Raw genomic sequence first — 25,263 nt, 5'->3', positions numbered from 1 at the left:
AGAGACACAGAGACAGATAGTTTTGGAGTAAGGAGGAAAGTTTGAGGGGGAGGGAGGGAGGGGCTGATGATCTTCTCGGGCCGGTGTTATTACATTGACTGAATTACGAGAGAGAGAGAGAGTTGCGGATGTTTTTTAAAAAAACAGCTCTGGAGAGTGAGATGGTGTGTGTTATTATCATTTAAATTGTGGCAAGTTTATTCGGTTGGTGGGAGAGGATCTGCAATAAATGTAATTTTTAATTTTTTTTTCTTCATCCCAGAAAAACAAACTCAAATTTTAACTTTGAAATCATTTACTAGTGGCGACGGCGATTCCGAAAGGAGGAAAGTTTTGACGATAACAGGCCAAATAATCAAGTAAAAAAAAAATGAAAAAGAAACTCGTAAGATTCTTTTAAATGCCAACAAGAATCCAAAATAGTTTTTTTTTGTGTGTTTATGTGTTTGTGTGTAACGCCCGGTCTAATAACCCAAACTGACCGGACGTTATAAGACAACAGAAGTTGATTGAGTTTAATCAACAATTTTGAAGCTTTTCTTTTCTGCGTCATTCAGAGACACGAAAAATTCTTAAAAACAGTAACCGGAGCACAACAACATCCTTCACTCCGGGGGGTTATTATCAAAACCAAAACTTGCAAATAAACTCCCCGTCGTGAAAGTGAAAGTGGCATCCTTCGTTAACAAATTTTTCCATTCATATAAATGTGTGTTTTATTTTTTTGCAGCTAAACAACATGTGAGATAGAGAGAGAACAAGAAAAGTTTCGAAACATTTCCGAAAAAGGTCGAAAATTTTGGTAATAGATTTTCAATTTTTTTTTTAATTTTCAAAAATCTTTTTGGCTGAAACCTTTTTCTTATCAAAAATTTTGAAATAAACGCACACATGTTGATTTCACAGCAGCAGAGGCCAGTGAATTTTTGTCACTCTGAACGACGTTGTCACCGAAATCAGAAAAGAAAAAAATGTTCTTTCAACCAAGAACACAGATAGATAGTTAATTCCGCGTCATATACAAAAATGTTATCATCAATTTTTTAAAAAGAGCTTTTTGATTTTCTAATTTTGAAAACATCAAATTCCGAAACGATGTCCGAAAATCGCCAGCTCAACTTTTTTTTAGTTGTTTGAAAAAAAAACAAAAATAATCAAAAAATGGTTTTTTTTCTTTTGCGCGCACACTAGGAAAGAGGCACTTGGCAAGCCGAAAGAGAGATCCCTCTGGGAACACGAAAAATATTTTAAAGAATCATTCTAAACCAAAAAAAAGGGGGGGGGGGGGGTTTAAACTTTTGTTTTATAACACTCGCACACACAGCACGCAACATGACTCCCGCTCCTAAATTTCGCCCGTTATTTCTTGAAAAACATTTAAGGTGTGTGTGTTCTCCTGGACAATTTTACAAAATAATAGCCAATAATAAAAATCTAAATATTTCCTTTTTTTAAAAAATGGGATCGAAAGAAAGAACATATTTCCCTCAGGATCAATGTTTCTTGGGGGGTAAATCTAAGGCCAATTAATATCCGAAAATTTCGAAATATTCCAGTCATCTTTGACCGCAATCCAATAAAAGTTGGGTTTGAAAAAAAAATTCATAATTTTGTTTTTGCTGACGGAAGGCCCAAACAAGAAAAGATCCAGAGAGTGGGGAGATTAAATCAAATCCGTTGAGAACACTTGAGGGTAATTGAGGGTTGGGGTGTGGTTAGGGAGGTACGAAAAAGAAAAAAAAAAGTCAAAGTTCCTTTTCAATTTGATGAAAGGTGAGTCTTCGACAATGTGTCAAACAAATTTTGGTTTTGTTTGTTTGTTTTTTTTTTTTTTTTTCTCTTAATGATGGTTGGTGGTGTTTTTTTTTTTTCCTTTTCCTTTCCTATCGATATTCCCTTGAAATCAAAACAAATTTTGTGGATTTGGGGGGTTTTTTTGCTGGTTTTTGTTGTTGTTTTCTGGTGGACCGGGCTATGGAACTGCATGGGTTGTTTGTAGAATAATATGGAAGTCAAAGCAAAGAGTTGAAGAAGAGAAAGAAGTTGAAGAAGAAGTAAGGTGTCAAATCAACAACAAAAACAAAAACCAGAAGAAAAAAAAGCAGATTGATAGAGATAGAAAGTGAGAAAACACGAAAAATCCACTACAATTAGAATACAGACGGAGAGACGGGCGCCAAGTCGTTTCCGATGGCGTTCGAAGAAAAACATGAAGGGGGTTTGTTTACTGTAGAGATAGAGCACAGACCAAAGGGGGAATTAAAAAGCACGGTAAGAATTAAACACCAAAAGTAATCGATCGTCTTTTTTGATTCAGACAATCCAATTACATCCTATTATTACTTGATGACGTGAAGAAACCCTGTGGGTGTGATTTCAACAGTCTACGGCAAAACACCTATGACAGATACTAAAATTAGCTGTAGAATGAAAATAAAAAAAGTTTATTCCAAGTCGGGAAAATGTTTAAAAAAAAAGAACTGGTAAATAGAGAGAGACTGGGAAAAAATGCGCTCACTTAACGGGGTGTTTTTATTTTCTGTGGAATTTGCTGAACTACTTTATTTTTTTTTTGTGGTTGTTGTGTGGGTTTTTAAAATGTGGATTTGATTACTCAAAGTCTCCTAAAATCTAAGACAAGTTTGTATAAGTAAAGATGGGGGGATACCTAGTATGGACGACCAATAAAGCTAAGAATTCGGTTATTTTCCTACATTTACGAGAGACCAGAGGGACCGAGAATCGGGAGAGCGTGAATGATTTCACTTGACAACGACTGATTTTTTTGCTGTTTGTTTGTTTGTTTGAGGGGGGGAGATTGATTTGAATTTTAACTTTTTTTTTGTTTGTTTATGGGTTTTTGTTACATGATTTTGTTGAATCACCAGACGACAACAGGATATTTACGTTAAAAAACTTAAAAAAAACAACAAAACAATGATGATCAACTTTAACTTGATGGAAAAAAAAAACAGGTGTTGGTATCCGCTTGCCGGGCGGTCGAGTCTCAGCCCGGAAAGGGAGCGGTTGTGTTTTGTTTTCTAGTTGTTTTCACCACCGAAAGCGACAATAAAATAAAAAGAGGAAAAAGTTGAGCAACTGAAAAAGAGGGGGGGGGGGATTATTTTACTGCACGATGAGGAAATGAAAAAAAAAAAGTTTAAGGGGGAAAAGGAAGCAACTCAAAAGAACATTGAATTACAAAAAGAATTAGAAAATGCTATTAAAAAATAGGTTGAAAGTGTGTTTGTTTTTGGGGGATTGATTCATCGTCGGGGGGGTTTATTAGTCGGGTAGGACGGGTTTGCACGCCCTAAAAGTCGCCCGCTAAAACTTTAAAAAGATGTTTCATCTTTTTTTCACAAAATAAAAAAATCAGGGAATTTTGTTCAACTTCGTACCAGCGACGAAATGATTATTGAACTGTTGTCTGTTTGAAAGAGGACATGTAAATGAGACTGGAAAATGTTGTATGGATCTGAAAACAGTAACGTAAAACATAGCGGAACTTCCGGAGTGGATCGACGGACATTCCGCACAATTTTATTACATTTTTCCGGGCAAAGTCTCTCTCTTTAACTTTTCTTTTTTTCTTTTTGGCAGAATTATTTAAAAAAAAAAAAGTTTGTGTGTTGTTTTTATTTTCTTGTTGTCGAAGTTCGGGGCGTTGACGCCTCCTCGGTCGTATCAGAGGCGCAAAATCAACTTTTTTTAAATAAAAAGGATTTTGATTATATCCATATCGGTTTGTAAGTCATCAAGAGTCACCAAAAACTCTGTTGGTTATTTTCCATTCAGGGAGAGAAGGAGTGGGGAGGGAAAGAAAACAAAATTTGACCAATAACCTAGAAAATTCCGTGTTTTTTTTTTGTATGTTTGTTAATTTTTTTGGAAAATAAAAAAGCCGCGCGGTTGGCTCCTACACCATGGCCTGGCTCTGACACGCTCAATGTGATCAAATACAAACATTTCCTTTTTTTAAATTGACATTGGGAGAAAAAATATAAGAAGGGCAAGTTCCAGAAAAACGGAAAAAAATCAAACATTATTCAAATACGCACGCAGACGCACACACACACACACACACACGGGGCTGATACAACACGACACACATATGATGGCCAGAAATTTCGAAATCAAATTGAATTCGACCAGGCGCAAATCGGTCTGTCTGCGCTATTTTTGTGTGTGTGGTGTTTCTTAATATTTTTTGTCTTATGATCTCTTTTTAAATCTAACATGTCATTGAAACAAACTCTGAAAAAAAAAAGAAACCGGTTACGCAGAGAATGAGTATTTCTTCTCCTGTGCCAATTTCTTATTTTTAATTTTTGAGGGGAAAAAAGGAGGATTCCATCCTAACTCGTTTTCAATTTGTTTTTCCCTCCTGTTTAAGAAAAAAAAAGCGACAATAAGCGCGGGGGGAACCAATGAGAGAACAAATTCCTAATTCAAGAGAAATAAAACAAAAACACATCGAGACATTGAAAAAAAAAAGCGCACGCTACTACAAGGAAATGATTATTTTTTGTTTTTACACACCGGGGGGTTTTACAAAGTAGATTCAAATTTGCCGCCTTTGAAAATGTTCATTCGCCGTGAAGAAAAAAAAAATTTTTGTTTTAGAGTGACGCTGTTTATTCGCCACTTTTTTTCCCTTTTTGTAACTGCCTCGTTAAAAAACACATACAAAAAAAAGAAAATTTCCGGGCCAATCGCCTAGGCGTTCTGAACGCTGACGACCGGCGTGAAATAAAGAAATGAACACGTTAAAAGAGTTGACACAAAAAACATTCGCGCAACATCCGCATTTATACGACGACGACCATCACACACGCATACCGGTTAGCTAATTTCTCCAATTTTGTTTTATTTTAAGAATTGAAAACCAATTAAATAAAAAATCCTCCCTCCCTTAACCCCCCTTCCCTTTCTTCCGTTTTGATTCTACAAAATTTTGAATAAAAATTTGTTTTCGAAAATACGAGCCAAACTTCTGCCCATTGGATTGAATTAATTTTGTTTGTTTTTTGTTTTTTTAACCATCACCTTGGCAAATATCAGAATCAATCCGAAATGTAATTTGTCATAATTTATAATAAAAATAGAATTTTCCCAAAAAATGTGATTACCACGAGACAATAATTTTGAAAGTTCTGATATCGAATTTGTATAGGCCATAGTAATTTTTAAAAATTTGATTTTAAAGTTTTCGAAATAATTTTTCGTTTTAAACGGGTTCGAATTTCCCTCTTTTTAAAAAATTCAATAAGACAAATTCCATTCCATGACCGATATTTGAATATCACAGTACCAAACCGCTATGCTGCAGCGCTATCCCCACCTTTGTTTCAACGCCTAATGACGACCAATTTCTTGAACGAATCTCAAAATAAATTAAGTTAAAAGCAAATTTCTAATTGAAAAAAAAAAATTGAAAATAAAAATTTGTTGCTATGCCGTTCTAATAAATGAACCCCGAAAGGTCTCCAAAATTTGGCAAACGAGAAAAGGGACGAAGAAACGAAAGAAGAAAATAATGACGAGATTAGAGTGCCGTGATGCACTTTTGTGTGGCAAATTTCCTTTTTTTGTTTTGAAACACGCAAGACAGGCAAATGTTTTTGATAGTATTTTTTGTCTTTCATCCAAAAAATGTCTCGAATAACAATAGCGAAGAGAATAAATGTGAACACACGTCGCTGGTTGATTGAAATTGTTATTTCTCGCTACGAAATTTCGATCAAAAAATCCCCCAACCCCCTTGATACAAAAGAGCCAAAAATTGTCTGACACTGTGTGATGTCGGACGAGGACGGGCAGAAGTATCTGTGATGGATTTTCCATGTCGATCGAATAAAATTTTCCTCCCACCCTGAAATTTTCAAATTTTGCGCGCTCACACAATAATAATAGGGAGCCAAATTTTGAAAACGTAAAAAAAAGAGAAAATACAAAATAGCTTTTCTACTTTCTTATAAATCACTTAATGGCGGGCTACATCAAAAGGCAATTAAAAACCCATTTCCATCATCGTTGAATTGATCAAAACTTTATCTATCAAATTCCAATGTGTAGACTAAAAAATAAAGAAAAAAAAAGAGATCGCAAATTGGCTAGCACTTTGAAAATCAGCGGGACCAATTATTCTCGTCAGGAGAGGCTCGTCAGTAAATACAAATTTGCCGAAATATTTTCTACACACATACGCGCAAAGAGGAAAAGGGGGGCGGGGAGAGAGAGAGAGAGAGAGGCTTTCTGGCTCGTTTTGAACGATTTTTTTTTGTTTTGAACGAATGATTTTTTTATCGCTTCAAATCGGCTTGCGGTTCCATAAATTTTTTTGTAATCAATAAATGGGAGAGGGTAGGGGGGAGAAACCGGGAAATTCAAATTTCGCACAAAGAGAAGACGAAAAAGGCCGTGACTTTTGATTTGACAATGAATGGATGGTCGCAACATGAATCGATATTTTTTTCCCTCCATATATCGAAAAATTGTGAATTTTGTTTAGTAATTAAAAAAAAAATGAAAACAAAATCATTTAACCAGTGAAAAATACAATGATTTTGTTTTGGATAAAGTGAAAATAAAAGAGAGAACCGCTAGGCAGCAAGTAGCTCAAAACGTTTGGACGTGAGACACACGAAATGTTTTTTAAATGTCCAAAAAAGGCCTAAATGGAGTAACTCCTCGATAAATCCCAAAAAATTTTTCAAAGGGGAGGGAATATTTCAGAGGGGGGAGAAAGTGGGTGGGTGGGAGGGCAACCAGAAAAAACCGTCTGGTTCAATCGTTTCTTCTCAACATCTTTTTGAGCACTCTCAACGAGTCAACGTTGAAATAATCCTTGGCGGGAAATTACAACGTTCATACACGAAAAAAAAAATGATTTAAATCAACACAATCACACTAAACACTCACGCAGTTATACCGACAAACACGCTGACACTGAATAAACACGGGGGGGACATTGTTGTTGTGAAAGAAAACATAATTATAACACTGCGGGTAGTATCATGGTATTCAAAAGAAAAACTAATTATTAGCTAAAAGAGAATTCAACGAAGTAGAGAAAGAAAGAAAAAAAGAAATTGGTTGGACCACACCTGCGTCAGGTGGAGAACGGTGCATTTGGGTTTCCGATCTTGGATCCAGCGGCTGGAGGGGGGGGGGGGGATGGTTGGGTTCTTTTTTCTTCCAAAAAGATTTTTTTTCAAAAAACCTTTTCAATGGAAAAGAAAAAAAAAATTCATCTGTTGTGTTTTAAGCTGATTGCGGATGCTTTTTCCTTTGGATGGGAGTCTTGATGATGGATGTGTCAAACACGCACTCACGCACACACACTTACACACTCGAAAGAGAAAAAAAAAAAGAAACGCACACGACGGCACACGAGCCCTTTGATGTCTTTGAAAAACAATTTCGTTTTGTTTTTTGTATCTTTTCAATTTTTGAGCTAACCGCTTTTCCGACGAAAACCGGGGGGAGAGAAAAGAAGACGCACTGCTGCTCGATTGGATCGAATTTCCCGCCAGAAAGAAGAAAACACACACACAAAACGATTGCCATAAAAAAGTTTGTTTTCCCTTTTCTTTTTTCGCAATTTTTTTAAAATAAGCCTAAACATGTTTTTTTTAAATTATCACAGCCACAAACGTGTTGTCGGTGTTATTTTTTGAGTTATCATTTTTTTTCTGTTTTGGGGGTTTCTTTTTCGTTAAATCTGGGTTTTTTCCTGAAAGAGCTTTTTTTGAAATATTTTCACCTAAAAGTTTTTCACCGGGGCTGTTTTTTTAAATCCAGAAAATTTGAAATTTTTAGAATTTTTTGGGTATTTTGTTTTCTTGATTCTTGTCCAATGGCGGGCTTGTTTTTTAAATGTCTGCTGACATTGAGTGTTGTGCGGAAGTGACGACGAGTCTTCCGGATTTTCTCTTGACGGCACCTGTTCTTCCAGTTAAAAAGGGGTGGGGAGCGGGATTTTTTTCATCAAATCGAATTTGATTGGGGGGAACAATTTTTGTTTTATGGACTTTTGTGTACGAGTTTTCCCAAAGCTCTTTTACAAAAAGCTTTTCACATTTCTTTTATCCAATTGATCAAAACAGAAATTTCGAGAACCACATTTCGTAATTTTTTGTTTGTAACGCCAAAATTTTGTTTGTTTTTTCTTTAAATCCAAAAAAGGGAGTTTGCATCACAGTCCGTTGCGTGGATCAAACAATTTGAGGGAGGGGCTTGGCCGAAACAGAATTTTTGTTTTTTTGAGGGAGGAGTTTATCATTCCGAAATGGATTCGATCCTCTCGCGTCAAGTTTCTCTTGAAGAGAAAACCGTTGGCGAGTCGGTCAAAACAAGTTGGGGACGAAAATGCCAAACACTTTTGTGGGGGGGGGGGGGGGGGGGGGCGAGAACCAGGCACAACAACTTGGTTGAAGATTTTCTTTTCTTTTTTCTTGGATTTCTTCCATCCAAAAGAAGAAAAACAAAATAATTGGAGGGCAAGGTATGCAAATTTCTGTGATTTTTAAATCTTTTCTTATCACCGGGCAAGAAATTTTGAAACAAAAAAATAATTTTTTGTTTTGTTTGGGGGGGGGGGGGGTTGAACAATTTTCGATGCGTCAATTGAAATTCGGTTTTCTCTGGGTTTCAGAAAAAAAGAAAAATGGACAGTTTCTTTTCTTCTCCTGTTTGTTTTTTTGTTTTTTGGCTCGGTTACCAAAAAATATTTGTTTGAAAATTTAAAAAAAGTTGAAGCTCTTGAAGAGAAATTGTCATCTGGGCGTCGTGCGGACGACGAGTGGGTGTGGCTTGTAGCCATTTTTGTTTTTGTTTTGTAGTTAGCGGTGCGCGGAGGATTGCTACGATTGAGAAAATATTTTTGCTTGGGTGTCGTTTGATTGAGAGGGCAGAAGTAGTGTTGAGAGATTGCCATAAAATGTGTTGTTGTTTTAGACCAGGTGAGTGGACAGGTGTTTGGAGAGGTAATCGGCACGGGCAAATGTCTTGCCGCAGGCGTCGCATCGGTACGGCCGCTCGCCCGTGTGGATTCTCAAGTGGCGGTTCATGTCGCTCTTGCCGCCGAACGCTCGGCCGCAGAATTCGCACTCGAACGGCCGCTCACCCGTGTGTTTCCGGATGTGCAGCTTCAAATTCTCCTTGGCCCGGAAGCCCTTGCCGCAAAACGGGCACAAATGGGGGCGCCCGGGGTCGTACTCGGGAGGTGGGCCCGTGATTCCGCCCGGAACACCACCACCACCGGCGCCGCCAGTCGTGGCCGAATTGACCAACGACGGACGGCTGGTGGAGGCAACGGCAGCGGCAGCCGCTGCAGCCGCCGCCGCCGAGCTGAAATCGCGGATCAGATTGTGAAGGAATGGACCCGGTCCGGCGGCAGAGGCCGCAGCCGCTGCCGGCGGAGTAGTTCTCCTACCGGATCCCGAGCCTTTGTTGCTTGTTTCTCCATCATCTGAACCTTCCCTATCGGACTGACCTTCTTCTGACTGGCCGGGGGCGTGACCTGATGGATCCGATCCTCCAGATTGTTGCGGTTGAAGTCGCTCCAGTCCCGGAGGCGGTGGCATGGCGGCAGCGACGGCAGCCGCTGCAGCTCCTCCGGCTCCGCGGGCAGCCAGAAAATTGGCCGCCATCAGGGCCGCCTGATGCTGGGCCACTTGGTGTTGCCTCTGCAGTTGAAGGGCTCCTTGAAGGAATGACGAGGCCGGACTTCCGCCCGGACTGGCCGCCGAAAACTTGGCGTGTTGCAGTAAGAGTTGTCGATTTTGTTGTTGCTGTTGTTGAGACAGGTGGTGGTGGTGGTGTTGGTGATGGCCGTGGTGCGGATGATGACCGGATGAGGCCGAAGCGGATCGTCCAGCAGCCGAACCGAATTGGTGTTGCTGTTGTTGCTGGGCAGCCTCTTCCTGGCTCATGAGACGGCCGTCATTGGTCGTCTCGTCGTCCATCATCTGATCCTGTTCGTCGCCGGAAGAGACGATTTCAACTTCCGATTTAATCCGAGCCGTTCCCAATCGCTGGTCGCCGGGACTTGAAGATCGTCGGCCTTCGGGAGTATTGGACGTGGTGTTGCCTCCGGCTCCATGGAGACGGGCCCTGGCTTCTGATTGACTTCCGGATGCGGATGAACTCGAGAGCATTTCACGGCGGCTGTGGTGATGTTGAGACCTGCCCAGCATTTCCAGGACGCTGCGCTCTTCCATCATGCCGACGCCCATGAATCCAGCCAGAGACGCTGGAGGCGTCATAGATCCGCCTCCTCCGCCGGGTGCCCCGGGCATCGTGATAGCTCGGACGTTGCCGGGATAAACGTGGAGTCGCTCCACGGCGTGATTGAGCCGATGTTTCTTGAACGATTTGAGATACTTGAATTGCATCCCGCAGATTTCGCAGCGGAAGGGCTTCTCGCCGGGCAGACGGGCCGTGTGATTTTGCTCCTTGTGTTTGGTGAATGCCGACAGGTACTTGTAGCACTGGCCGCACTGCTCGCACTTGTAGGGTTTCTCCCGCGAGCCCAGCGTGAAACCGACGCCGACGTGAGATTCAATCAGCGAGATGGACGTCGGAAACGGGAAACCGGAAGCCGCCACGGCTCGCGTCGAGGTGGAAGATGACGACGGAGAGTCTCGACAGACGCCCACGTCGCTGGCCGTGCTGCTGGCCCCGCTCCTATGCGATCCGGCACCGCCGGGCTCGTCTCTATCCTCCGCAGCCGCTTGTTGTTGTTGTTGCTGTTGTTGTTGTTGCCTTTGTAACTGCGATGATGAGGAAGATGGTCCTGGCCGGGGCGCATTGTGACCCGAACGACTAGCTGCACCAGAGGCGTTACTACTGTTACTATTCCGGTAATGGGATGGATTCATTCCGGCAAAGGGCATGCCCACAAGGGGCATTCCGGCGAAGCGCATGCCAAAGTCGAACTGAGGGACGACCATGGGCAAAATGGACGAGAGGAAATTAGACGAAGATGAGGTTTCATTCGCTCCTGATCCACTTGCTCCTCCGGCGCCTGAACGGCTGACTACGACCGAGACCTCATCTCGGAAATCGCTTCCGCCTTTCTGCCCTCTTCCACCTCCGCCACCACCACCGGTGGCCAACGACGACGATGACGACGAGTGGTGAGCCGATCCTTCGACTGCGGCGGCTCCTTCCGGGAAGGACAAGAACCTCTTGGGTCGAGCCGCAGGGTGATGGATGGATCCGCTTCCGGCGGCGGCGGCGCTAATGCTCCGATGGTTGCCAGGATCGCCACTAGTCGGTGCCTTGTGGCTGTGATGACTTTTGCGTCCGCCACCTCCGTCTCTGTGCCTCATCCTCAATCCGCTAGAGGTTCCTCCTCCGCTGCCGGAGAAGTTGAGATACTCGCCCTCTTCAATCACCACCTCGGCCGTCGGCATCTGGCCGTCAGAAAACTGGAAAACATTTTCAAAAAAAAGAAATCATTTAAAAATCAACTCCAATTCCAATTTTCAACTTGATCAAAACACAAAAAAGGAAATTCCGTCTGGCTGGCTACCGAAATTGAAAACTCTGCGGATCACTCGGAACATGCAACGCGTTTGTTTGACAGTCGGCGTCTAACTGGATCGACGTCGTGTGAGAAATGAGGAAAGTCAACGAAAACAATAGCCGGTTCAATAACACGGGAATAAAATAAAGGTAGGTCCTTAATCAACATCGGTGGTGGTGGTGGTCTACTCTCCCCTATGCCATCGTTTCCTATTGAGCAGGTACCGAAACCGCAACGCAACCGCATATCCCAGTGTGTCTCTCACCTGATGGTTGGCGGACAACTGACCAACTCGCACAAGGAAAACCCCAAAGGAAAACAAAAAATTTGTCTTTCTCTTCTACAGACAATTGCGGCCGTACGGGGGTTTTGTGGGGGCTGAGGGTATGGGATATCGACGGAGAGGTAGGTCGCGGTTCGTATCGACCGCACACAATTGACCATTCCTCTCCAACAGGAGAGTAGAAATATCGGCCGATTAGCGATGCACGACGGCGGGCCGTCTGGTTGCTGCTCCCGGTCGGTTGTCAACCACAAATCATGATTTAATAATTGCACATCTCACGTGACGATACCATGACCGTATAGATGGCTCAACTATTTCAGCCTAGACTACTACTAGCTCCGTTGCCCAAAAAGGCGAATTCGATTATCTATAAACCTTAACTCAATTCAATTTTAAAATCTTGTCTTTGAAAAATTCACAAACGGTACCGGAATAAAATAAACAAGTGGCACATCAATTCCGGTCAATGTCGACGATCGCCAGACAAATAAGAACAACTGGATGTCTGTGGACGACTTGGAGTCTTCCGGCAGATGGCGGATGCCGTCGCATGATTGCGCCAAATTGAGAATAATGTCTCTCCTAGTAGATCACGTGAACGACATGTAGGCCGGACGAGATACACAGACACAACAACACAGACAAGTAATCCGTTTTTGGTTGGTTTTTTTGGGGGTGAAAAAAGTGTCGACGAGACGCTGGAAATCTGCGCGTCTTTTGACGTCGTCCCGTGCGATTGGCAACGACCTACTACTCATCCGCCACCTACCTCTGCCGTGCCTCTGGCTCCATCTCTCCCCCTTCCAACCCCTTTTTTGGCGTGAGTGGAGTAGAGTGAACGTCCCCTCCCCAGTTGCAACCCCTCCCCGTTTTTGGCTATTCATTCAATCAACCCCCCCGGTCGTGTGTCCGTGTGCAGCATACGGAGTAGTAGTGGTGGTAGATCCTCCTCTTCTTCCGTTCGCTCTTGCACGCTCCTCCTCCTCCTCCCCATACTCTCGAAAACTCTTACGCGCCAAAAAACAAAAGAACCTCATTCCGTATGTGCGTCTCTCCTTCTCTCACTTTTGCAATATTCATCCGGAAACTCTGTCCCCCACCCGTCGTCGGTGGGTGGGGTGGTGTGTTCTCTCGGCCAAAAGATCAGATTTCGTCTCGTTCGTCCGTCATCAAAAGATCCTCGCATTAAAAGGGATATTAGGATAGTCCTAAGATCCTCTTTGTCGAGCGTCACGGGAGAAAAAGATGAACGCCATTGGCGTGTTCTTTCGTTTGTTCCGTCGGGCGTAGGCGGAACAAGCGCGACTGCGCGCCAACTTCCGCATTTTCCCCCCCATCCAGTCGCAGAAAATAGATTTCATTTCCGACCGACCTCCCCACCCCACCAAATGATAATCTCCGCGCAAATCGGAAATTCAACAAATAAAAAGAAGCTGAAATCGATGCAACTCGTTATTTAGACCGTCGTGTAATTACATCCCCCCCCCCTCCCGCTCACGAAAAATGAAAGCTGCTGTCTCTCAAGACCGGCAGCTAGTACATATCATTAATATAAATCCCCCCAACTGCGTCCTTTTTTTTTTGTTTTGTTTTTTTCCCGCTCCAGTTGAAAGTCTGTCGTGAATGTGACGCGATGGGTCGGAAATGTTTGCCGTCCACCAAACATTCGGAAACTCTCAACTTTCATCTTTTTCCCCCCTCTTTTCATTCCGCACATTTCCGCATGAGCGAATTACTTTTTTCTTCCACCGAGGACTTGATTATTGGCATCAATAATAAACAAACAGACACAGTCCCCCTCCCCCCCTAGAGGTGTACAACATCCGCACAATGATGACGACGTTACTTCATTAAAAATCGGTGGTAGCCAAAAGAGAAATGAGAAAAACGCGCTCAATTATTTGAATTCTCAGTGGGGAGGAAACATTTCCGGTCAAATCCACCCACCATCGAAAAAAGATTTTTTCGCAGACGACAGCGTGACTGTGGACGATGGTATTGATCTCTGTGATGTATTCATTGCCCGGAATAAAAAAAAAAAGACAGTGGCAATTCTTCCTTATTATTTATAGCTGTGCCATGTCTGGTGACGTCATTCCTGCTGGGCCTAAACGACCTCCACACACAGTCATACACAGACTGAAAAAAAAGAGCCTCAAGGTTCTTGTTCGAGGGTCGGCCTACCTACCAGTCATATAAAAATATCGTGACCGTGTATCCGTGCGTGTAAAGAAAAAGAGAGAGAAACAAGATTACAACAGAGAAGAGAGGCTATATATATACATATAGGCTAAATAAACGTCTGTGCAACGTCCGTCCGTTCGTTCGTGTGTATATAAAATAAAATCTCTTGGAAGAAGAAGAAGAAGGTCGGCCTTGATGTCGACATATAAATAGGCCCGAGTGTAGTACCGGGCAGCAGCTCACACCGGATGGGGGCCGTCATCCCCTCGAGGGGCGTTGAATAAGAGAAAGCATCACACAGCGTCTAGCTGCTTCAAAAAAGTCTCAAATTCTCTTCCCAGAAACACGACAAAAAAATGCAACCGCCGGTGTGTGTGTCTGTCGTGAGACACAATAATAAAAAAAAAGGGTTACACATTTAAACTTTTTTTTTTCTGGGTGCAGAGGGGGGTTATTCCCGCTAGTTGAAAGATTGGTTGTGTAACGGTCAAGCTTGGAACTCTCATTTTCTAACTTGTTTTAAAAATTTTCAACCCCTTCTTTCCTTTCACTGGTGAATCCACACAAATCCTTCCCCCCTTTCAATCCGCGCCCTTTTTAAAATTATTCGAAATTCTATTTTTTTTATTAGAAAAGGGGTCGTTTTTTATAATATAAAAAAAAAACTAAGAAGAATTTGAATATCTGAAGAAGAAAAAAACAAAAGAAAAGGGGGGGATTTGAGAACCTAATGTCGGAGGGTCCAGCAAAAAAATATACATAAGCTTCTCTCTTCTATTTCTACTTGTAGTAGTAGTGCTGCTGCTGCTAGTATTACGATTATAATACCAAGGCCCCGCATAATCTGCTGGAGAGAAAAAAAAGGGTTGAAAATAAATGTATATAAAAGGGCGCGCGATTGGTTGCCTTGCGCCCGTTTCGTATTCGGACCAGCAGAATGTTGTTATCCGACCTCTTCCACCGATTCGAAACAAAAAAGAAAAATCGACAAAAATTCTTAGCCCCTGGTTTTTTTTCCCCCTTCTCCAACCGAACACACACGAAAGAGAATAACAGACAAGACAGTCAAGGTATCAGTTTGCTGCATCAATCGGAATGATGGATCAGACGACGACGAAAAAAACTTGTTTCTTTTCTTAATGGCAAAACTGGTCAGCCAAGAAACGAAACGAGAGAGAAAAAAAAAATCAATGTCGACTGGCATCTACCAAATAAAGGACTATGCCGTTTATTCGTTCACAGTCGAGTTTTTTCATGGCCGCCGTTGCCGCCGCTGTCTGTTCGGGACCCGAAGACCTTGAAAATCCCGCATAGACCTGCACACACACACTCACAAAGTTTCTTCAAAGACTTGTCCTATGCAAGATGGCGTAGTATTATTATCCGAGGCTACGCAACATTTCAAGATTTTTTTTCCAGTCGCCCAGAAAACAGAGAGAGAGAGAAAATAATACAGAATAATAATTTTTCTTCTCGGAGAATGTATTATTTTGTTATTGAATGATCCAACAAATTCTATCAAATACTGGGGGGGCCAATTGATGGGAGAGAGATCAAAATGTTTATAGTTTCAAAATTTAAAATAAGAGCTAGAATAACAATTTTTCGTTTCTTCTTATTTAGACTACAATTATAGTTAATAGCGTGTGGTTTATTTTTATTTCCCCCCAAAGTCGTCGTGGATGGGCTTCCCCCTTGTCGGACGTACAACGTATCTTATCTTTCCTTCATTTAATTTATGCAGATTTCTACTTCATCGTGAGGGGGGGGGGGGGGAGAGTTCTGACCCCTTTTTTTTTCTATGTGAACCCGTCGATATCACCCCAGTTGTGTCAATCCGAAACTCGATTCAATTTAAAACTACTACATCGTTTCGCGCTATCACAGTTGTGTGCAGATTCAGACTGGACTTTGATTTTTCAAGATAACACACACACATTTCCCTTTTCAAATAAAATATGTTGACCGTGTCGTCGTGTCGCTCTACTTTTTCATTTAAGAAATGGGGTGACTGTCGGAGAAAGTGACGCCATAACAGCTGGGCAATATACGCTTGGAAGGAAACGTCAGTAACTCTTTCTCTCCTTAACATTTTTCTATGGTTTCCCAACGCAATTTTCAATTTAAAACTTGTCACTGGGAGAGAGGACTAGCCAAAGATTAAAATAAAAAATATTCTAATTAAAATCTTCTCTAGCTCTACATGTGGGCCGCACTTCCGCCGTAATCAACTGGAAATCCATTGCTGGCTAGCCCCCCTGTCAACCGACCGCTTTTGACAGAGAATGTCAGCTGGCCTATTAAGAAACTTTATGCACACAAGTGGGAAGTGGGGAGAGAGAGAGAGAGAGAGAGAGAACGTAAACGAACCAACACGCACTCACTTGGGAAGGAGGGGGGGGGGACCCTGATGACGGACGTTTCAATTCCTCTTTTGTTCTTAACGATTCGTACAGAAGCTGGCTAAAACAAAAGGGTTCCAACCGGCCATACTTCTCTCTCTTATATACTTGACTGTGTGTGTGTGTGTGCATAGGGGCTGCTGCTGCTCTATAGGCTTCTCTCTCCCAAAACTACTCCGCCAATTCCATAAGCCCACCCTTGGAGACCCTGGGCGGGGATTTTTATTCCCGACTCTCTCTTGTTCCTCGATACCCTCCACGACGACTCTCAGGGACACACACACACACACAGCTGTGTGACGATTTAATCAACTAGAATCGATGACACTTCTGGCAGTGCATTTGAATATAAAAAAAGGAGGGGGGAAAGGACCCCACACTCATGAAATGCGGGACAGAACATTTTTTGGGGGGTAAATAAAAACCGTTGAAATTAAACAAAATTCTGTGAGAAAATTATTAGGAACTTTTTTTTAGTTTAGTTTTTAGTTATTATTTTAGATTGGCGGATGTTGGAGTCGTTCAGCCTTGGGCAAATGAGTTTTCTCGTGAGCTTTGAGAATAGTCGATCGTGAAAATGTTTTGCCGCAGAGTTGGCAAGGAAAGGGACGCTCGCCCGTATGGACTCGGCAATGATCCTTCATGTGGTGGCGCAATTTGAAAGCCTTTCCGCAATAGTCGCAGCGGAACGGACGGTGTTGCTGCGGCTGCTGCTCAGACTGGGCTGCTGCCTCCTGGGCCATGAACGGAGGCTGAAGGAGGACAGACGAGGAGCTAACAACAACGCTGGTAGGAGCGGCTAAGGAATAAGACGACGACAATCCGGGCAAATGGAGCAGACTAGAATTGGATGTCATTTCGGAAGGATGATGATGAGATGGGCAGCAACGGTCAATGCCCGTCATTGAAGCGATGGCCGCCGCGTTAAACATTCCAGCCACCAAATTGTGACTTTGATTGTTGTTGTTGTTTCGATGTTCTACGACTACGCTATTATTATTATTATTATTATTATTTCGTTGCAACTGTTGGAAATGATCGTCGCTGTGGTGGCGATGGCGTCCAGTGACGTCAACGTCAGCGACGACGTGATGCGGATCCAGCGACGGATGAAACAAGATGCCGGAAGCGGCGGCAGCGATGGCGGCTGCAGCAGCCGAGAAACCGGGCGGTATCAGGGCGGCCGACAAGTGACGCTGTCGCTTCATTCCACCACGCGACGACATGGGCAACAAAGGAGGACCTCGCGGTGGAGGTTCCGATCCCGCCGGAATTGTCACAACGACGTCCGGTGAATGCTGAGCATTGGCGGCAGAGCTTAGAGTAGTAGTAACCGATATCAAACTATTGTTGTCGGCCGACGACGATTCAATCACCACCAGCTCCTCTTCTTCTTCTTCCATCGTCGCTTCCGGCGTCCGTTTGGCACCAGCGGCCTGCAAACAGAACAGAGAAGAGGAAAAAACAAAAAAAGACCCCGCACACACAAACAAATAGAACCATATCAACTTCTTGTTCCAATTTTTTACCAATTAAAAATATTTAAAAAATTAATTCCCCCTCCCCCATCCAAATTTTGTTCAAATTAAGAAATTTTCTTTAAATTAATAAAAAACCGAAAACAAATAAACAAGAAGTTGACGTTCATATTGTGTCTCAGGTCTTTTTTTTTTCTTTTCAATCTCTCAGTTCTATTTGCATCCAACGGAATCATATCTTTTCCAACCAAATATAAAATAAAAGAGAGCCTAACGTGTCGGCGCGCAGTTTGACATTCAAAAAATGTTTGGTCATCGCGCCAAAATCACGGACGAAATATTTTTTTTTGCAGTTGACAAATGTCTCTCACAAAAACAAACGGGCGCTCACACACAAACAATAATAATAAAAAAAAAAGGAAATATAATAAATAAAAAAAGACCCAAACGAAGGTCAACTTCTGGCTTTCCAAGGTCTCTCTCTCTCTTACTTTTTTTTCCAAAACAATTTGACCCCAAAAATGGTGGCCAAAAAACTCGTCCGGCGAGTTTTTTCGCTCTCCTTGGGAGACAAAATTCGAGAACCTTTTTTTTGTTTGCGATTTCAATCGCTCCACCCCGAAAAAAATAAAAAACAGAAAAGAAAAATAGAAAGAAGATGAAGAAAATGTTGGGCTCCTACCTGATCGGCGTCGGAACTGTTGGAAGAAAAAGAGCCTGGAGAACGGAGTGAATCTACTCCAGCCGTACTGGCTCCTGCTGAGCCGGAAGCTTCTGGTCGATTGACAGCCGAGTCGTTCCAATTTCCCGTTTCCTTTTTCATCAGCGACTAGCGCAAAATTAATGACATCAAAAAGGTGCAAAATAATCAAAGGGCGAGAGATGCAAATCATTTCTTACCATTGGAAGATGCTGAGGTGAACCGATGGCGGAAGGCGGATGATTGTTGGATCCGGAAGTGTTTCGTCTCCTACTACTACCCTGTCGGCGGAGATAGGTCGCCTCCTCCTCCGTCTTAGTTTCATCCATATCTTCATCACCGTCCACCTCTTCGCCGCTCTCGTCGCTCTCCTCCTCCATCATCCAGTGACGGAAGCGTTGATGCGGATGTGCCGCACCACCGGATGTTGCTGCGTTGGAAGTGGCGGTGGCAGTGGCGGCAGCAGCCGCTGGAGGACCAGAAGGAAGTGGAGACGCAGGAGATAACGAAGACGACGGAAGAAGCGGAGGTGAATGTGGAGGCATCCTGCGGAGATCTTGAGCCGTGCCGGAATCCTGGGCCATCGAGTCCATCAAAATGGTGGATCCCTCAAGCCCTCCGGCAACGTTGTGGTGTTCATTCCGAGTCGACGACGACTCGCTTTTAAAGCGATGGTTGTGATCGCCGTCGTCCGGATCACGGTCGCAATTGCGATTCTCCATGCCTCCGGAAGCGTTGCTGTTCCTGTCGCCGGAAGCCACCGGATCGTTGCGATGAGCTTCCTGCGGCTTCTGTTGGTGGTGGTGGTGGTGGTGGTGATTGTGTTGTTGTTGATGGTTAGACGAGGGTTTGAGCTGCCTCCGGGGCGGATGCTGAAGTTCGTTCGGAGGCTTCCAGTCGCCTGGGATTTGATGGTGTAGGTGGTTTGTCTGCTGCGGTGGGTTATTGTTGTTCCGCCGGGAATTGTGAGTGGCTGTTGAACGCCGATGATCCAATAATCCGGCGGAAGCGGCAGTGTTGGAAGAGAGATCTTGGATGACTTCCGGATGGATGAGATCCAGCGGAACTACAGAGTCAGAGCCCCGTCGTTGGTAATGGCCACTACTGCCTTGTTGTTTCTGTTTTTGTTGTTGTTGTTGTACTAGTCGGTGATGATTAGCCATGGTCGAGTCGACGTCCAGCCCTGCAGATCGTCCGGAAGCCTTGAGCTGCTGCTGCTGCGGATTCAATTGGAGATTGGGATGGAGCAGAGATCGACGATAAGGATTGCTGAGGTTGTGGAGGTGATGCCGCCTCCGCTGGCGCCGCTGGATCCTTCCGACCGCCAGAGATGACAGACCCGACGTCAGGGCGTTCCGTTCGATCACGATGGGATTGGGGTTGGTTGCATCTTCCAGCTCCTGATCAAACATGTCCACCACCTCATCTTCCTCCTCCTCATCGTCCTCTTCATCTTCTTCATCATCTTCTTCATCTTCCTCCTCTTCTTCCTCGACTTCCGCTTTCGCCTTGGGCGCCGCCGTGGCCGTCGTGGTCACATCGGCCAATCCTTTGACTCGCAGATTTTCGGCCGTCTTGAGCAAAGTGGCCAGCTGTCCGTACTCGACCGAGACCTCGCCCTTGTACATGAACTGGAGCAGCGACTCGAGTTCCGTGAATTTCGTGTCTTTCAGGATGACGATGGGATGGCGCTGGTCAGAGTGCGAGACGAACAGCGTCCGGAAGAAACTCGAACAGGCCGACAGGACCATCTTGTGAGCTCGTAGAGAACGGCCCTCGGCCGCCAACGTCACGTCCACCAGCGACTCGTCGCGAAGTAGCTGGGCAAACACGCCCAGCACGTGACTACCGTGATTGGTCCATCTTAGACAATAATGATCTTGTTGTTGTTGTTCAGGTTTCTGGCCAGCAGCAGCAGCAGGTAGAGGCGGACTGGGCGTCAATTTCCTGTCCAGGTCCACCATGCCGTCGTCCTCGTCCGACTCTTCCGACGTGTGGATGACATTTGTACGACTGGGAGTGACAACCACTTCGGGACGTGGCAATGCGGAACAAGATTCCGTTTCTACTACTGGAAGCGGTGCCGGGCGGATCCGGTCGTCTTGTTCATCTTCTTCTTCTTCTTCATCTTCATCTTCCTCTTCTTCCATCGACGCTTTCCGTAGTGGCTGGTGCTCGGCTTTCCATCGTCTTCCGCCGTGTTTGCCATTGGCTCTCCTTCCGGGACTGGTAGTGGTGGTGTTGGTGTTGGTTGTTGTTGCTGCTACTGCGGTGGCGCTTTTGCTAGACGTTGAACTGCTACTGCTACCTGTACTTTCAGTCGTTTCGCTACTTGGGCTGCTGCTGTTACTCCGGATGTTGTTGTCCTCGTTGTTGTTGGCGGCTAACGTTGGCGGCGGCGGTGGCGGAGCTGGAGCTTCGCTGCCTCCATCGTGATGTGTTGTTTCGCCACCAACACCATCAGGACCTCCTCCATCCCCACTTGGAGGTCCTCCTGTGCCGGGTCCAGGCTGTGCGGCCGCCTCATTCGGGCTGCCCATGCTGTTCCAGCCCTCGCCCAAGTCTATTTAAGAAAAGAAGAAGAAATTTTTGTTCAGTTTCATTCAGATTATTGTGATTTTTGGATCAATGACAACAACACTGCATGCCAAACCTCGGCAACAATAATAAGACCGAGCGGCCGGCTGTCTGGCACGGCCAATGATACCGAAAAAAATAATAAGAAATGCCAGTGTGGCTCGTGAGTCATCGATACTGTTTTTTTTCGTACCACATACACATTGGAAATTGAAATAGGAAACGGTTCGAATGCCCCGAGGGGTTCCCAACCACAGTCAAGACGAGAAAAGAGAAAATTGTCAATTTTCTAGTGTCGCAATAATAATAAATAGACATGGAAAGACTGGAAAGAGCAGGAAGAAGTTGACGGCCTTGATGTTGTCGCATTCCGGCAACGTTGCATTTCGCTATTGCCCCCGTTTCCTTCTTTTATAATTTTTTCGGCCAATGTCAACGTGTGCAGCAGCAGAGCCGGTCATCCGTGTGTGCGTGTGCGTCTGACTAATACTACATCCAGCACACGCAGCTGCAAACTGGATCCTCCCCTCCATCTTCTTCTTCTCCATCCGATGCTAATCGATCAATACGGCGAAAACTCTGCGATCCCGGGCAAAATCCGCGGGGCACACACACACACACACATCCATGTCGTTCGTCCATCCATCCGTCCGTCTCTCCCCCCTCTCTCTCTCGCCAATTAAATTCTCCCCTCCTTTGCCCAAAAAACCGGAGCAGCAGTGTATAAAAAGGAGCTCGGGTGATGGTGGTGGGGTTGGGGGGGAATTGCACACACAGATCCAGAAAGGAGGGAGCCATTTTGCACCCTCCCCAAAATGGCCGACTTTTCTTCGGGGTTTTTATTTTTATTATTTTTCCGAAACATCAAAAAATTTCGGGAACCGGTTTGACTCGTTCCCATCCAAGGGTCTCATCTGTCCTTGCGTTATTTTGGAAAAAAAATGGCGAGCTCCACCCAAAAAAGGCCTAGAGGGTCGTATGTGTCTGGAAGTTTTTGAAAAGTTAATTCGCCCAGACGAAATTGAAATTCACGATAGAATCAACGACATAAGGCGAGTGGGAGGCAAACACTTTGAACTCGTAGGATGATTAAGAACGGACGTTCAGAGTGTGTCGGGGCCGTTAATGATTCGTGGCCCTTCTCGTCTCTCTTCCCCGTTCCTAAAATCATATTAACAAGAACAATAATAATAATAATACAGTCGTCGTCGCAGCAGGACAGGCGGGAGTAGCTTTTCATAATGAGGACTGTCAGTTGGACGACACCTTTACCCGATAAGTCTACTTACGAATCCTCCCCACTCTGATTGATCCTCTAGTTTTTAACTGGAAATGTTCAACTTTAAATGCACTTGCGATGGGTTGTTGTTGGATCGATAACGAGACTTTTCGGACGTTCCGTGTTTGTCCAATTCAAATTTTTCCCCCTTTTGTTTTGATATAGCCTAACATTCTATAGAGATAATAATAATATTATAGAGAGAGAGAGAATGGGGAGGGTAATTGTCGACGACATCACGCGATGCGAAAATGTTTAGACAACTGTCAGCGAGCACTTTTGGCTCGATATTTGACGGGTCGTCGACAAACATTCACCTATATTGCCTTAGACCTACTATTACTAAATTCCATGAAAGAAAATAATTTGAAAACTCACGCTGTCGCTGTCCCAGTAGTTGTTTGGCGGGAGTTGTTTTTGCACTTGGTTAAAAAATTCACAACACCAACAAATTTTTAACTGAGCGGCTCTTTTGTGTGTCTGTCTCTCTATTTTTGGCGGGTAAAAATTACAAATTCAAAAAAACTAAAAAATATCTTTCGTTTTCTATTATTTTTCACTTTTGTTTTTTTTTTTTCACGTTAGGCCGGCGGCTGTTTTGTGGCAGGCTGAGCTGCTGCGGCAGCGGCCGTCTGCTGCAGCCACATGAGACACCGCCTAGTCGGGGCCGTGGTGCGCGCCATTCTGCGGGCCCAAAATGGCGGAAATTCGCAGTCACGGGAAAAGTGAGGGGGGGGGGGGGAGGGGGAGAGGACTCTCCTCTTTGCCGAAGGGGGAGGGGAGGCCAAAAAGTAGGAGCAAGCGCGAACGAGTCCCGGAGACGAAAAAAAAAAAAAAATCGTGAAAAAGATCGGGAGAAAAAATAAAAACTTTTTTTTTATTCTGGCCAGAAAAAATATATATCTAAAGGGAGTTCGCTTTTTATATATATGTGTGTGTGTGCCCTTCGTGCGTGTTGTGCTCGCCAAAGCTGTACTCACGCGACGGGTGGTGGATGGGGGGGAGTTGGCCTCCTCACTCCTTTTTTAGGAGGCAAGTCACACACAGCTCCTCGGCGGTCCCAACTCGGTTTTTCGTACACAACTGGCAACCAGTTTTTCTGGTTTTGCCCCCCCCACCACTCAAATGAATGTGCCCATTGGTGTGTGGTTATAACCTTCAAATTATTATTATTTAGATAGATGTATTATATTTATTTTGGCTGACTTTTAATCGAAAAACTTTTGTCGTTCAAATTCGAAAAAATATAAAAATATTTTTTAGTAAACTAAACTTTTAAATAAAAACCGGTTCACTTTTACTTTTAAGACTAGGAAAAGCTTTCAACATTTTTTCCGAGACGTTATCAATTTCGAAATGGATGGGAAAACGCGTGTCAAACAAAGATGGCGGGATGACAACAAAAATAAACGAGGCCCACAAAATAAAAGGGGGGCGCCATGTGACACACACAAATTAAAAAAGAAGATGAAAAAGATTTTCTTACCGTGTTACATTCGACACGAGAGCGGGAGGAGCCAGATTGGCGGATTTTGGCCAACGTTCGTCTTCGTTTGGTGTTTTCCGGAATTTGTCTTCTTCTCGTTGAACGAAAAAAACCGCAGCCACAAACAAATAGAAAATTATTTCACTCGTTTTTAAATTTAACGTCAATTGCAGACGGAGTTTTCCAAACAAAAATCTCAAATTTTCCCGATGGACAACATTTGACGGGCCTAGTGGCGCCACCGCAGCAGCCGGGAATTCTCTTGGCTGTTGTTTCTTCCTCCCGACCGACCCATGTGTGTCGATTCTTTGAAACAGACACACACACACACTCACACACACACACTCACTAGCCGATAATAAAATTGGCAGACATTTGCCGTTCGAGAAAACGGAAATTTTTGCACACGAATCCTTGAGAATCACTCGACACAATCACACACACACACGCATCCACACCACACACACACACACACCGGTCAAATGTGGTTAGACACAATATTTTTTTCCACCAACTTCTTCTCACATGGCCGACAAAATTTTTTGGCAAATTTTTGTGTGTGACGTCCTTGACAACACGAAAGTCTCACAATCTCAAAAAATGTCGTGTGTGTGTGTGGTGAGTGGAAATTAATAATAATTAAAAAAGTTATTTTTTGGTTGTTTAACGTCGTGTGTGTGTTGATGATGACACGACTTTTCTTTCTTGGTTTAATTTCGTTCACTCGGCTCTCCCACACACAACGTGTCTCACCTCACGGGCTGAGCTATTCGTTGAGACTGACGAGGCCGGACCGAGACCCAGTCGACAAAAAGGCGTGCGGACGGAGGCTCTACCATGAAAGCGGGAGAGGCTCTGGCGAAACCTCACCCACCCACCCACCACCACCCACCACCACCTTCTTTTTCTTCCTCCTCCTCCTCCGAAATTTTTTTTTCTCTTTTTGGCAGTAGCTTACTCTACCCCCTTCGCAAGGGGGTGGCGTGGTTAGGCCAATCCGCCAGGTGGCAGCACTGGTTGTACATAGAGAAAAAAGAATTGGGAGGGGAAAAGTGGGAGGAGTCTGCGATCGTTCTCGTTTTTTTTCCTCTCCTCCCGACTCAGTTTCTCTCAACCCTTTTGCAGGTCAAACGGGTGGGATGGGAGGGCCGCAATAGAGACGCAATCATTTTTTGAATAGAAATAATCACGAAAAAGCCTGAATCTTTTTCACGATTCTCTCCCGTTGTTTCGGCCGCCTCGTGTAGGCCCAGCAACCGACTTTTTATTCGACTCGAGTTGGTTGCATCTTGGCGCGAATCAAAGGAAAATAAAAATGGCGGAATATCATTTTTC

The 25,263-nt window shown here is 44.1% G+C and overlaps 1 protein-coding gene across 2 annotated transcripts; it reads right to left on the bottom strand.

Moving 5' to 3' along the window:
- Window positions 1-1,615: 1,615 nt before the first annotated feature.
- On the bottom strand, window positions 1,616-24,724 carry LOC124348830 (hornerin-like). 2 transcript variants are annotated; one of them, XM_046799137.1, is made up of 4 exons: window positions 23,929-24,724; window positions 18,787-21,149; window positions 18,569-18,715; window positions 1,616-11,438 (listed from the first exon to the last, which is right to left on the bottom strand). In XM_046799137.1, exons 2-4 carry the CDS (start codon window positions 21,124-21,126, stop codon window positions 8,958-8,960), a joined length of 4,968 nt encoding a protein of 1,655 aa, XP_046655093.1. In that variant the 5' UTR covers window positions 21,127-21,149; window positions 23,929-24,724; the 3' UTR covers window positions 1,616-8,957. The 2 variants fall into 2 exon arrangements, with proteins under 2 accessions (XP_046655093.1, XP_046655094.1); XM_046799138.1 differs by lacking the exon at window positions 23,929-24,724 and adding an exon at window positions 22,821-23,215.
- Window positions 24,725-25,263: the final 539 nt, after the last annotated feature.

Source organism: Daphnia pulicaria, chromosome 7 (genome assembly GCF_021234035.1).
Source record: "Daphnia pulicaria isolate SC F1-1A chromosome 7, SC_F0-13Bv2, whole genome shotgun sequence".
Lineage (NCBI taxonomy): Eukaryota > Metazoa > Arthropoda > Branchiopoda > Diplostraca > Daphniidae > Daphnia > Daphnia pulicaria.
This window is presented reverse-complemented; position numbering and strand designations above follow the sequence as displayed.

Excerpts from the sequence above, each read along its gene's own strand:
- LOC124348830 (XM_046799137.1), bottom strand. The coding sequence starts at position 21,126 with ATGGGCAGCCCGAATGAGGCGGCCGCACAGCCTGGACCCGGCACAGGA. Across the intron at positions 18,716-18,786 it reads CACCTCAGCATCTTCCAATG|TCGCTGATGAAAAAGGAAAC; the intron begins GTAAGAAATGAT and ends ATTTTGCGCTAG. Across the intron at positions 11,439-18,568 it reads ACAGTTCCGACGCCGATCAG|TTTTCTGACGGCCAGATGCC; the intron begins GTAGGAGCCCAA and ends AATGTTTTCCAG.